We start from the raw sequence: 13,319 nt of genomic DNA on the forward strand, positions 1-13,319 counted from the left end.
TAGCGTTGTAAGTCCGCAGACATACCTCTGTGCCACTGGAGGGGGGCAGGTAAGCTTGATCCTTTCGGTCTGTAATGTTGTTTTTAGCACAAAGTTACTCAGTGGGCTGTCTGCGAGGAATCGAACTCCGGATTTCAGCTTTGCAACTCCATAAATTACCGCTGACGCCCTAGGGGGGGACTCGACACTAATGATCGTTCGAGTGAAAAGAAAACGATAAAAGTTTAAAAAATATACTAAAGTTTACAAATCGGTTTCAGATATTTATTTTTACAAATCGGTTTCAGATATTTATTTTTACAAATCGGTTTCAGATATTTATTTTTACAAATCGGTTTTAGGTATTTATTTTGTTATTTGCCAGTTTTTACTTTCAAATATAATACGTAAAATCACAGGAAAAAAAAAAAGACATCCTTATTGCCACATTTCTAGGAATGGTCTTAAAACTCCAGTAGCTGTGTGTTCCCGTGTCGGTGTTTGCCGCGTTACTGTTCGCAACCTGGGAGGATCGGGTACAAATTTGATCCTTTTCTCCCTCCTTAACGGTTTATATTTAAAACTGATAAATGCTACACGTAAACTTCAAGAAATCGGGGCTCAAATACTAGATTAAAAACACTGATTTTAGTTCCTTCCTCAGGGCCATGTTGCACCTGTAGCATTTCGTACTACTTATCACTGCGGCCTGGCATGGCCAGGTGGTTAGGGAGCTCGACTCGCAATCTGAGGGTCGCGGGTTCGAATCCCCGGTCCACGAAACATGCTCGCCCTTCCAGTCGTGGGGGCGTTATAATGTGATGGTCAATCCCACTATTTGTTGGTAAAAGAGTAGCCCAAGAGTTGGCGGTGGGTGGTGATGACTAGCTGCCTTTCCTTTAGTCTTACTCTGCTAAATTAGGGACGGCTAGCGCAGATAGCCCTCGTGTAGCTTTGCGCGAAAATTCAAAACAAACAAAGAAACAAACTTGTCACTGCACTACTTTGATTGCATTAAAATCCCCGAACGATTCATTGGTAAACGTCACTTGAACTGGATTAGGTTACCAAACGCGTATTTTACATATACGCCATATTAATACACTTGTGATACCTTATTCTAGGTGATGTGTATGATTTAGTTGTAGGTGGCCTACTTATTGTGTTATTCCTGGGGTTTGTATCGTGTGTTTTATACTGTAAAGGAAGTTATGAGTTTCTGTATTATGTATGGGATGAATCGGTGCGAACTGTTTTTTGGCCATGGTTAAAAGTAGTTCAAAACTGTCTTGATGATTTTGATATTCACTGATAAGTTGTAGAAGGAAATTTTTTCCGGCCTCAGTTATTGGGTTATTTTCTTTATCTGGTGTTTTCATTATTTATTATATACAAAAATAAGGCTTAAAAACACTAGCGCATGAAGTTGTGGAAATATGCATGTATCTAATTGGTTGGATCAAATCCACGTGACCTAGACAACAGTCAAGAGCACTCGTTAAAGACTCCCATGTAATTTGTCTTCAGAGCCTCATGAGGTCTAGTTACACCACGAGCAGTATGTTTCTTTTTAAGCTTAAAAACGATTGATTTTAAACAAATTATATTAAAAAAAAACGAATTAAATGTATTTTTACAGCTGAAAAGATGATAGTTGATTAGGGATCTAAGTTCTAAGTCAAATATTTTTACTGTAGTTAAAGGAGTTGTCTGAGCGTCAGAGACAGATCAATCGAAACAAGGCCTTGAAGAAGGGATTGGATCCTGAGTGAGTATTAAATAATCATTAGTGATACACGTAAAAGTACTTGGGAAGTATTTAACGAAGAGCTATTTATATTTAAAAACGAGGATTTATTTCTAGAAATTGTACATTAAGCTACAGTAAAGTCTTAGAATATTTCAAATGTACAATTTCTAGAAATAAAGCCTCGTTTTTACGAATTACATTTTGCTAGTAAGGGAGAACCTAATGTAGTAAGTTTATTTACCCGATCATTTGCCTACTTCTAAATACTTCTCGTATCTCTCCAAAGATGTCGCTATATAGATATATGTACAGTACAACGAAGTATATGTCCGCTACAACCGCAATGTACGTTATTGGTACAGTACAATACCAGTTAAAAAAAAGAAAAAAGAGGGAATAATATTCAATAGCCGCGGCTGTAATTAGATTTCAAATCGGTCAAGAGATGGAGCTATGAGCTAAACGTTTGAACTTGAAAAAACAACAACTTCGAGCCATTCTATGTGCCGCTATGTCGCGGCTAATAAATAAATAGCGGATAGATTGTTTTTTTTCTAACTGTGGTTCAATATTCAAAAAGTTACGATTTAAATTCCAAATACTGGCGAAGTACTATAATAGAATAGGCCTAATAAAGGATAGATCTGAAAATGGACAAATCAAGAAGAAAGTTGCATTCGAAGTGATTTGTATTACAAATGTCAGATCTAAGAGTTAAAATCTGTTCAAGTTGATTAATAAAAATGTAGCTAGAAAAATTTGTGTTCGGTGACGATAATTCTACTCAGAATGTTGTAACATTTCGGTTAGGCATGCTTAAAGTTGACTATGTCTGTTTTAATATCAAGGTGTGTTCAATGTGTGATAACGATATCTTTTTGTTGAAATTACAAATAAAGTGAAAACCAAATATGTTGCATTATAAGAATGATGTTTTAATTATTTATTAATTGCTGTAGTGTTTCAATTAATTTTATTTTTTATTTTTTTAGGGCTTTGCAAGGAAAACATCCGGTAAGAAGAATGGGTACTATATATGTATATCGTCTAGGCCATAACATTCACTATAAAATAGATAGTTTGAGTAAATTTTATTCTCCCACTTCGTACCAGAAAGCAACAGGAAAGCAATTATTATTAGAATTATATCTAGTTCAATAAATTTGGTGTATATGTTCATTAAAAATTCATCATGTCAAATATTTCATTCCAATCTTGTTTTATCTTGCCCTCCTGTTGTTTTCGAGACAAGTTCTAAACATTTTTATATTTTAGTTTTAATTCTAAAAAATACATACAAATAGTTTTTGTGTTTTAAAAGGTGTGTTATGCAAATGAAACTACATAAAATTGGGCGCGATAAAATAATTGTCCTTACTAGTGTAATGGGTGGATAGCTTTGAATAAGTTCGAGTTACCTACATGCAGTAACTCAGTTATAACCGCATTTAGTTTACGTTCGACACATGATAAAATTCAAGAGGCATCAGCGTAGACTATAGTGCTGTTAGCGCCATCTAATGTGATTCTACCAAAGATCTGGTGCCTAAAAAAATAAATAATTCCGTAAAGCTTTAAACCGAGCTTTGTTTCTGAGAGAACATGAGTAGAGTAAATAGTCCCTGTAACTAGATATTAGTCATTTAGTTCAGCTATTAGAACCCATCATTTTCCCTCAAAGTTCGAAGATACGAGAAATAAAATTTTAAAAAGCAACTATTTTCTGTATCATTATTATATTGTTTACCCTCGTGATTTGTTCTTGCAAGGATAACTCTGAACCTTTACTGCTTAGTTATTTCTACTATCTTTCTCAATTAGCCAGTGAGGTAATTGAAAATTGATTAGGTTAACTATTTTCATTTTGCATTTTACACATTTTTTTTTTTTTTAGCCGAAGAACCCAAGATGCAAATAAAAATAGAGGTTTTTTTGTTGTTTTTTTGCCAGAAGAAAAATGAGTTGACGAAAATTACCTCTCTGAAATTTATGGTTTATATTAGAATATGTAATTAAATTCGAATTGTCCATTACTTATCTATTTAGTTCAAATTAAGAACCAAAACATCAGCTCGTGAAATTGTGCACTATGTTATCGTGGAGGCTTTGAAAAATTATCTTAAAGGAATTGCTTACAAAATGGATTCTGACTTTAAAAGTAATTTTGACAGTCGAATATGTGATAGTTATTGATTTGACGTGTTTTATGTATCATATATTTTACGTGTTTCCGCAGCCTAAGATCCAGGTAGCAAGCAAGTACGAACGACGTATTGACAGACGAACCTACGGCGACAAAAGAGAATTGTTTGATGGTGTATGTACAATATATATATATATATATCTTTGCTTTCCGTGCACGTGTTTCATTAACAACACATTTCTCACTGATCACTCGTTCAAACTTTTTGTACGAAGTTGATCCTTTAACTCACTAACTCCTCACCCCGTTGGCTCTGCGAGTTTATCACACTAAACATTGAGTTTAGATATCCGCGGTTAGCACATATAACCCATGTTTTACACATTTAACTAAAATCTGTTTCGATAACCTTCAAGTTAAGATGCACATAGGCCCGGCATGGCCAGGTGGTTAAGGCACTCGACTCGCAATCTGAGGGTCGCGGGTTCGAATCCCTGTCACACCAAACATGCTTGTCCTTTCAGCCGTTGTGGCGTTATAATGTGACGGTCAATCCCACTATTCGTTGGTAAAAGAGTAGCCCAAGAGTTGGCGGTGGGTGGTGATGACTAGCTGCCTTCCCTCTAGTCTTACACTGCTAAATTAGGGACGGCTAGCGCAAATAGCCCTCGTGTAGCTTTGCGCGAAATTCAGAAACAAACAAAGATGCACATACATAGAAACAGGCTTCTTTTTTAAGAGAAATTGTATGTATAAACATTCATCCTAATTAAAATTAGCTTTCTTCCTATTGTTATAAGCACAAAGCTACACAACGTAGTTCTCCATATTGTGTCGACTGTGAGGAATTGAACCTCGGAGTTGATCGTTACAAGCCTTCTAGCTTATTGCTATGCTACTGGGGAAAATCAAATGTTCATATATTCTTATGGCCCTCCCCAGGTGGCTCAGGGGTAAGTCTTGGAGTTTACCACTCTAAAAATTGGGGTTTGGTACCCGCGGTTGGCACAGAACATATAGTCCAACGTGTAGCTTTAGGCTTAACAATAAACAAACAACTCCTTGTATCTGTTTTCATTCCCATTATATTCTTGGTTATTAAACATTTTAAATTTTCATTAAACATTTAACAAAGAAGCTAATAATCAGTTATAGCAGTGGGTTATATAAGTGCCGGCAAACTGCCCCCTATCCCCAAATTAAACAATATAGAACATTGATCAAAACCATTTGGGGCAAAACATTTATAATTTGGTTTGTTTTGAATATCCGCGCAAAGCTACACTGAGGCCCATCTGCATTAACCATCCCCAAAATATGAGTTGATAGAGGGAAGGCAGCTAGTCAACAACATCCAATACAAACTCTGGGACTACTTCTGCATTAACCATCCCCAAAATATGAGTTGATAGAGGGAAGGCAGCTAGTCAACAACATCCAATACAAACTCTGGGTCTACTTCTTGCCGATTAGTGGGATTACATTCTTATGACTCATCCACTGCCCCAAAGTGCGGAGCGTGATTTTGCGGCAGTGGGAATCTCCAATCCGAAGTAAAGCACGCTAATCTTTAGGCCATAAACGCTGCCTAAAAGTCTTACTCTTACGTGGTAGTTTGTAGGTGATTATTGATTTTTAACAGTGATATCCACTAAAAAAAAAACATTTTTAATTCTTCATATCTTTAACTGCGTAAGATTTTTAACATTAATATGTTTTTTGTTGTTGTTATTGATCGCTGTACTTTCTTCCAAGATATGTTTCAGTTATAAGTAATAGAATAATAATCTAACAATGTACTAGGTAATAATAATCTAACAATGTACTAGGTAATAATAATCTAACAATGTACTAGGTAGTAATAGTCTAACAATGTACTAGGTAGTAATAGTCTAACAATGTACTAGGTAGTAATAGTCTAACAATGTACTAGGTAATAATAGTCTAACAATGTACTAGGTAGTAATAGTCTAACAATGTACTAGGTAGTAATAGTCTAACAATGTACTAGGTAGTAATAGTCTAACAATGTACTAGGTAGTAATAGTCTAACAATGTACTAGGTAGTAATATTCTATTGGTATAGTCGGTAATAATAATAGTCTAACAATGTACTAGGTAATAATAATAATAATAGTCTAACAATGTACTAGGTAATAATAATAATAATAGTCTAACAATGTACTAGGTAATAATAATAATAATAATCTAACAATGTACTAGGTAATAATAATAATAATAATCTAACAATGTACTAGGTAATAATAATAATAATCTAACAATGTACTAGGTAATAATAATCTAGTGGTATTATTATATCCTAGTATGATAATCCCACGATATACTACATGATAATAATCTAATAGTATACTAGAATATAACAATCCAGTGTTATGTGAGCTGATAATAACTCAGTGGTATAGTAAGTGAAATCCAAAGAATATATAATATTATATGGATTCAACGAGTATATTAAATCCAGATCATGTATACCAGATAATAATAATTCCATTTAATCGTGTGAGAAAGCAATAAATCGAGCATATCGTTTGAATTGCCTGACTGGCCTGTGTATTGTTAAATCACATACATTGTTGTTATGCATTCAGTCGTACCGTGTAGCTACTTCGCTCCATAAAGACTTAAAAAATAACAATATCTTGATTTTCTTTCATTTAAACAGAAACTTTAACAACGTGTCATACAATTTAAACAGGGTTTGGAAAGCGCCTATGAAGCTGAACTTGAGAAAATGTGGGAAGACAAGATGACTCAATTTAAGGAAAAACGTCCATCGAAACTTGTGAAATGGGATCCTTCTGCTCCCAAGAATAAGGAGGTAGGTGTTTCTCGTCACGAGGAGGAAGAAGAAGAAGATATGGAACTACATATGCCTTCCATGCCTGAGCAAACGCCTGCTCAAGAAGAAGAGGAAGAAGAGGAGGAGGAAGAAGAAGAAGACGAGGAGGAGGAGGAAGAAGAAGAGGAATAGTGTGTGGTGTCTGACGCTGAAATGATTATGGTTTTGTAGTAAGTAGACTTACAGAAAACGTTCAACTGTTCTTTACTTGTTTTCTCTAACAAGTTTTTTTTTATTATTGTGGCTTTGAAGTTAGATTTAAGGAACAGAATTAACTGAAATATACACTCGCAATTTTTTGTTAATTTATATAACTAGTTATTCCACTAAGATGTTTGTTTGTTTTTTAATATTGTTACGTTTCTGTTCGTTTGTTAATTTCCCGTAAAAATTCTTTCCGAAGAACTTCAGCGATACAAGTCCTTTCTTAAATAAAACTAGTTTATTCTTTCTCCATATAACTTTGCAATACACTTAATTTCCACAGTCACTTTAACTTCAACACACGCTATAATTCACAACGATTCACGCACTTTACTTACGAATTGACTCAATTATCTGTCTCCCTATCTCTCTGTCTGCTATCCAATTAATTATCTCGCTTTATTTGCCGCGCTTATATACAAGAGTAGAGGGCGTCTAGAATGCACTCTCCTCTTCATGAACCTTCTAGACACTTATCACGTGTTACCAAAGTCACGTGACCTCCGCTGTCGTAACAATATTTTACAGACGCTTAGGTTTAGAATGCAACGGATTGGATAGATGTCTCTTTATTTTATGTCTATTGTTATATAAAGACAAAAAGCCGTTAGTCTGTCACGCAGATATTGCGATACTAATCGACACGCAACTTGCACGAAACAATGGCACTTTTCGTCTTTTTTAAATTTCTTCCAACCATATATTTAACGGATGAAGCGCTACTTTGGGCATATAATTATATTTGAGGGTAGGTTGGTATAGATCGTGATGAGTAATAAAATCGAATTAGGTATAGCGCGCCCCACGCTTTGTACTGTTGGCGCACAAAAATTATAATTGGAGGAAATCCCCATTACGTTTGCTTGGTTGTCAAGGGGACACATTGACGCAATATCGCTAAATTTTGTGCAGTCGGAACCCTCGGCTAGAATTATATAATAACCCGCAGCATATTTCAAATTTGAAAATGTCCAAATTAAAGCATGCTTCTTCTGCCCAACATGCTAACAAAGCCAAAACCACGAAGACAGCCCAAAGAGACGACTCCGAAATTCATAATAAATTCACTGCCTTTACCATCACAATTAATAACTTGCAGTGTCATACAGTTGACCAAGTAGGAATATGTTTTTGAGAATCAGTTTTTCGCATGTTTCAATCTATAAGGATTTATCAAGAAGAACATTTGAATATAAAAAATATACAGAAGTAAAAATGCTAATCAACTAATACTTAAAGATGACTAAATATACATAAAAAATTAAATACTAGCAATAGGATTGTCATTCTCCATACATATATTGTTACTAGATTATAATTCATTTTTAGAAAACGTGTTCATAAAACATTTATTTAGATATAATCTTGCGAAGAAAAATGAACCATTATTTCCCGTTATATGACGGCCATTAAAATATCATTCATGTTAGGCTTAAAACTAAGAACTGATGAAAGGATTTTTTTTTAGATTAATGAAAATATTATCAATATATAAGTATGCAAATTAAAAATAATTGATAAATTAATTTAATAAGCAACTGGTTTCAAAAATAATACCGATTTTGATTTTTTATATGAACTTCATTTACATGGAGTTCACAGGAGACAATGTATCAGTGTAAAAATCTCAACACAAAGGCTTAATTAAAACTTTGCCTGTCTCTACCTCCAGCTCCATTAAAATTCACGAGAGTAAAATAGTAAGCTTTAAACTATTGTATTAAAAATTCATGAAAGGACAAAGTTATAATTTATTGTATCAAAATACTGTATTTAAGCGAGGGATATGATTATATTCTAAATTACATGGAACTAAACAATTTTTTTGAAGGTATACAACGATATTAATATAACTAGGAATATCCACAAAACATTTGAAGTAAAATTGGTATCTTTATTGCAACAGTACTTCTTTAAATTCATAGATCAGTGCTTCTCAAACTTTTTCAGCTTGCGGCACACTTTTAATGTCCCAAACTTTTGGGGGCACATATAAATAAGTCCATATAGCAGGGGGCCCGGCATGGCCGGGTGGTTAGGGCGCTCGACTCGCAATATGCGGGTCGCGGGTTCGAATCCCCGTCACACCAAACATGCTCGTCCTTTCAGCCGTGGGGGCGTTATAATGTGACGGTCAATCCCACTATTCGTTGGTAAAAGAGTAGCTCAAGAGTAGGCGGTGGGTGGTGATGACTAGCTGCCTTCCATCTAGTCTTACACTGCTAAATTAGAAACGGCTTGCGCAGATAGCCCTCGTGTAGCTTTGCGCGAAATTCAAAACAAAGATGCACATACATGGAAACAGGCTCTTTTTTAAGAGAAATTGTATGTATAAACATTCATTTTAATTGAAATTAGCTTTCTTCCTATTGTAGCTTTGCGCGAAATTCAAAACAAGCAAACTATATGGCAGGCCTAGTGGCACCCCCCCTGACTAAGAAAGGCAGAAATTACTGTTGTGCTGTATATCAAGGAGAAAATAAATCACATTTGAAAGTTAAAAAAAATGTATTTAATGGATAATAAACTTACATTACTAAATAAAAATTGTTTAATAATTGCAAAAATGCCGCGGCACGCCTGAGACCCTTCTGCGGCACACAGTTTGGGAAGCACTGTGCTGGATTAATACAAAATAATTCTAATCGCAATCACCGAAATCTACAAGTCCACTTGTCTTAGGCTTAACATTAGTTAATTCTTTATTAAGCATCGGCTTATATTCGATAAATTAACACTGTAATTTGTATACATTTTTTTACTTTAGTTTAGTTACGGCTAAACTTTACCGTATTTAATACTATCAGTAAATTTACTTATAATGTTATTCTACGACCTAACGTTAGACCTTTTTTTAAAAACTTTGATAAGCTTTTAATATGTTGTTGTACAAAATGTCTACTAAAGTGTATTTACATCTGCGTTTTGTTTACATCTGTTGTAATAAGTTTGCGCGCATGCGCATTTAGATATGAAGGTGCGCGCAAGTTTTCAGAATAGATAAAATTTGATATAATAGAATCACATAAAGAAAACCAACAGCAACAAAATGTAGTGCGAAAAGCATTCTCAGTACCAGTATTTCGTGTGGACTATAATTTTTTTATTATTAATACCGAAAAAAAAATTTCAGAACAGCCAATAAAACAATATAACGTTCCAAAACAACATTTTATTGTTTCATTGATGAGTTGGAGCACTTTGCTAGAATTATTTTATTTTTAACAATTGCAGAGAAATGTGATTGTATTTTTCTATAGAATTGTGCTAATGAAAATAGCCATTAAGGACGTATATTTTTGATGGGTTTAACGTAGTTTTATAGCGTAAGAGAAAATTAAAAAAATAAAAGTTTTGTGATTTTTTTTATTAATATTCTTCAAACCAACTTGTAGTTTTTCCCTCTTTAATTTTTATATATTGTGCTTAATAGAAGATAGAATTATATTGCTTACTCAGATGTGGTCGCTTATTCTTTTTTTGTTTTGTTTTTCTCGGTACCAGGTCGTTCCGGTTATACTAATGACAAAATACGAAGAACCAAAGGAAAATGTTGGTCTTGTGACAGCTCATAATACTTCTCTCTCTCTTTTAAGTTCCGACTGTAGTAGAAATCTGAATCTCCTGATGTGTGTGTGTGTGTTATTCATTCATTTTTGTTTTTGTTTTGCGCAATCTCTAATTTGTAAAAAAAAATATTTCTTTTTTTCCGATTGTAAATGATTTAAAAAAATCGTATAATGATGGTTGAATATTTGGTGCTATAAGTCCTGTGATAACAATTTTACGAGTCCCTACCTGGAGCAAGTTGAGTCTGTTCCTTTTCATTGACATCTTCAGAATGTTAAGATCTCAGATTTTTCTCATCTTATTCAGAAAAGATGTAGAAAGAGTCTTCCGGTGTTATGATTTTATCGTTACACTTCTATAACAATAATAATCATTTAGCCGAAAAGGCTGCAATTTAAATAAAATTCGGGAATGTTGTACGTCATACTGCTCAAAACATGTAAAACTTTACTGTTGTTTTCAGAGAAATTTATAGTATCAAAATAAATCACAACTCATGGTCTTTTGTAATTCATTGGCTTTAACTTGTTGCACTTTCTGGAAATTTACCAAAGTTTTTAAAGATATAACCAAATCAAGAAACGTGTGAGTGCCCGCAAGCGTACTTTAACCTCTTTGTCTTCTACCATACCTTCTGTGAATCAGAAATTATGTTACCAGCCTTTTTTTGCCACAAATGTATTTGAATGGAATATTTCTGATCTTATGAAAAATAAATAATTCTTGAAAAAAAAAATCCATGTTTTATGGATCTCATATATAATAGAAAACTTACGAAAGGGTAAATAAAATAATTTCGCGTATTTGAATATACACAAAAGCAACTTCAAATATGAATAAACTAGCAGAGACATTTGCGGCCACATTCGTTAGTTTCATTATTGCAACAGGAATTCTTTGAATATAGCATTTATAGAATGATACAAAAGAATTCTAGTCGCAGAACCGAAATCTTTAACTCCACTTGTCTTAGGCTTAACATTAGTTAAGCCTTTATTAAGTACTGCATATATTCGGTAGACACATAAATTAACACTGTAGCTTCTGTACGTTTTTTGCTTTAAATTAGTTAGGGCTAAACTTTACAGTACTTAAAATTATTAATAAATAAACTTATAATGTTATTCTACGCCCTGACGTTAAACCTTTTTAAGACTTTAAGTTTTTAATGTGTTTTCTGTACAAAATGTTTGCTAAAGTATATTTACATCTGTATTTTGTTTACATCCATTGAAATTAAGTGCGCCCGCATTTTCAGGACAAACAAAAACCGAGTACTATTATAACAAATCCATTTAATTTAGCCTGTTTTTTATATAACTAACTTGCCGGATATACACACTATACGATATGTCTGCGGACTTAGAACGCTAGAAACCTAGTTTCAATACCCGTGGTGGGCAGAGCACAGATAGCCCCTTGTGTAGCTTTGTGTTTAACTACAAACTAAACAACCAACCACACTATACGGAAGATAAAATTATTTAAGACATTTCATATAAGGCCTCAGTTAAAAATATATCTGATTCCGTTTTCATACTAACATTTTTGCGGCAAAAAAAACATTTTATATTTTAATTTAAAAACTTTCGAATTAAAAAAAATCCCTAAATATTTACCTGCTCCGCGGTGGCTCAGTAGTAAGTCTTAAAGTTTATAATGTTGAAAATCAGGTTTTAATGTACTCGGTTAGTAGAGCACAGATCGATAGACTATTGTGGTTGGTTCTTTGAAGTTAAGCACAAAGCTACACAATGGGCTTTCTGTGCTCTGCTCACCATGGGTATCGAAACCCGGTTTCTAGAGTTATAAGTCCGCAGACATACCGCTGTGCCACTAGAGGGCAGATGATTGTGTAGCTTGGAGCTTAACAGCAAACAAAAAAAACTCTTAATTTACTTCTTTTGGTCGGAAAACTAGAACCATGTACTCTGTAGGCCTAAAAATTACAAATTATATAATATAACGAAGACTGTGAAAAAATTCTGAATATTCAAAAATAAATTAATCAAACACATTTTTTTGCAAGAAAACAAATACAGGAATAAAAAAGCTTGCAACACGTTGTACCTTAATGTTCACAAGAACTGTTGGTTGAAAAGTTGCAATTACTCTGCGTAAATATTTCCAACACTTAAAGTTCAAGAACTTTCTAGAACTATAGTATCTTCTCCACCTTTTTAATTTGTGATGACGTTTAGCCCGTAAACTTATCAAATATATAAGTTGCATATACACAAGTGTCAGAAAGGCAAACCCACAAATAACAGGAGATTCTATCAAGAAATAGGAGGAGTGTTTTGTAATAGATATCTTGACCGAGTTTCTTTAAGTATAAAATAATAAGTCTGGACAAATGTAAATAATTGAACAAAATCTTTATTATGACAAACAAAGTGAAGGTACAGTGTACGCACTTGTGCAGACGGAATGACAGTTGCCTTTACTAGGAGGCTTGGCATGGCCAGGTGGTTAAGGCGCTCGACTCGCAATCTGAGGGTCGCGGGTTCGAATCCCCGTCACACCAAACATGCTCGCCCTTTCAACCGTGGGGGCGTTATAATGTGACGGTCAATCCCACTATTCGTTGGTAAAAGAGTAGTCCAAGAGTTGGCGGTGGGTGGTGATGACTAGCTGCCTTCCCTCTAGTCTTACACTGCTAAATTAGGGATGGCTAGCGCAGATAGCCCTCGTGTAGCTTTGCGCGAAATTAAAAAAGCTATACTTAAAAGGTACAATATATCCAGTTTAAAAACCATTTAGCTCAGCTGTTAAGATGCACTCGCCTGTTATGAGAGGCCCCCCGGTGGCAC

General features: G+C 34.3%; 1 protein-coding gene across 1 annotated transcript in view; it reads left to right on the forward strand.

Moving 5' to 3' along the window:
• Positions 1-11,065, forward strand: part of LOC106471559 (troponin T, skeletal muscle-like) — a 34,489-nt gene extending 23,424 nt beyond the window's left edge. The window contains exons 9-13 of the mRNA XM_022400173.1: positions 1,677-1,747; positions 2,722-2,743; positions 3,966-4,046; positions 6,589-6,902; positions 10,441-11,065. Of these exons, the coding sequence (XP_022255881.1) occupies positions 1,677-1,747; positions 2,722-2,743; positions 3,966-4,046; positions 6,589-6,864 (450 nt within the window). The 3' untranslated portion in view covers positions 6,865-6,902; positions 10,441-11,065. The remainder of the gene's footprint in view (positions 1-1,676; positions 1,748-2,721; positions 2,744-3,965; positions 4,047-6,588; positions 6,903-10,440) is intronic.
• The last annotated feature ends 2,254 nt before the right edge of the window (positions 11,066-13,319 follow it).

The sequence above is a fragment of the Limulus polyphemus genome, unplaced genomic scaffold, assembly GCF_000517525.1.
Source record: "Limulus polyphemus unplaced genomic scaffold, Limulus_polyphemus-2.1.2 Scaffold4698, whole genome shotgun sequence".
Classification (NCBI taxonomy): Eukaryota; Metazoa; Arthropoda; class Merostomata; order Xiphosura; family Limulidae; genus Limulus; species Limulus polyphemus.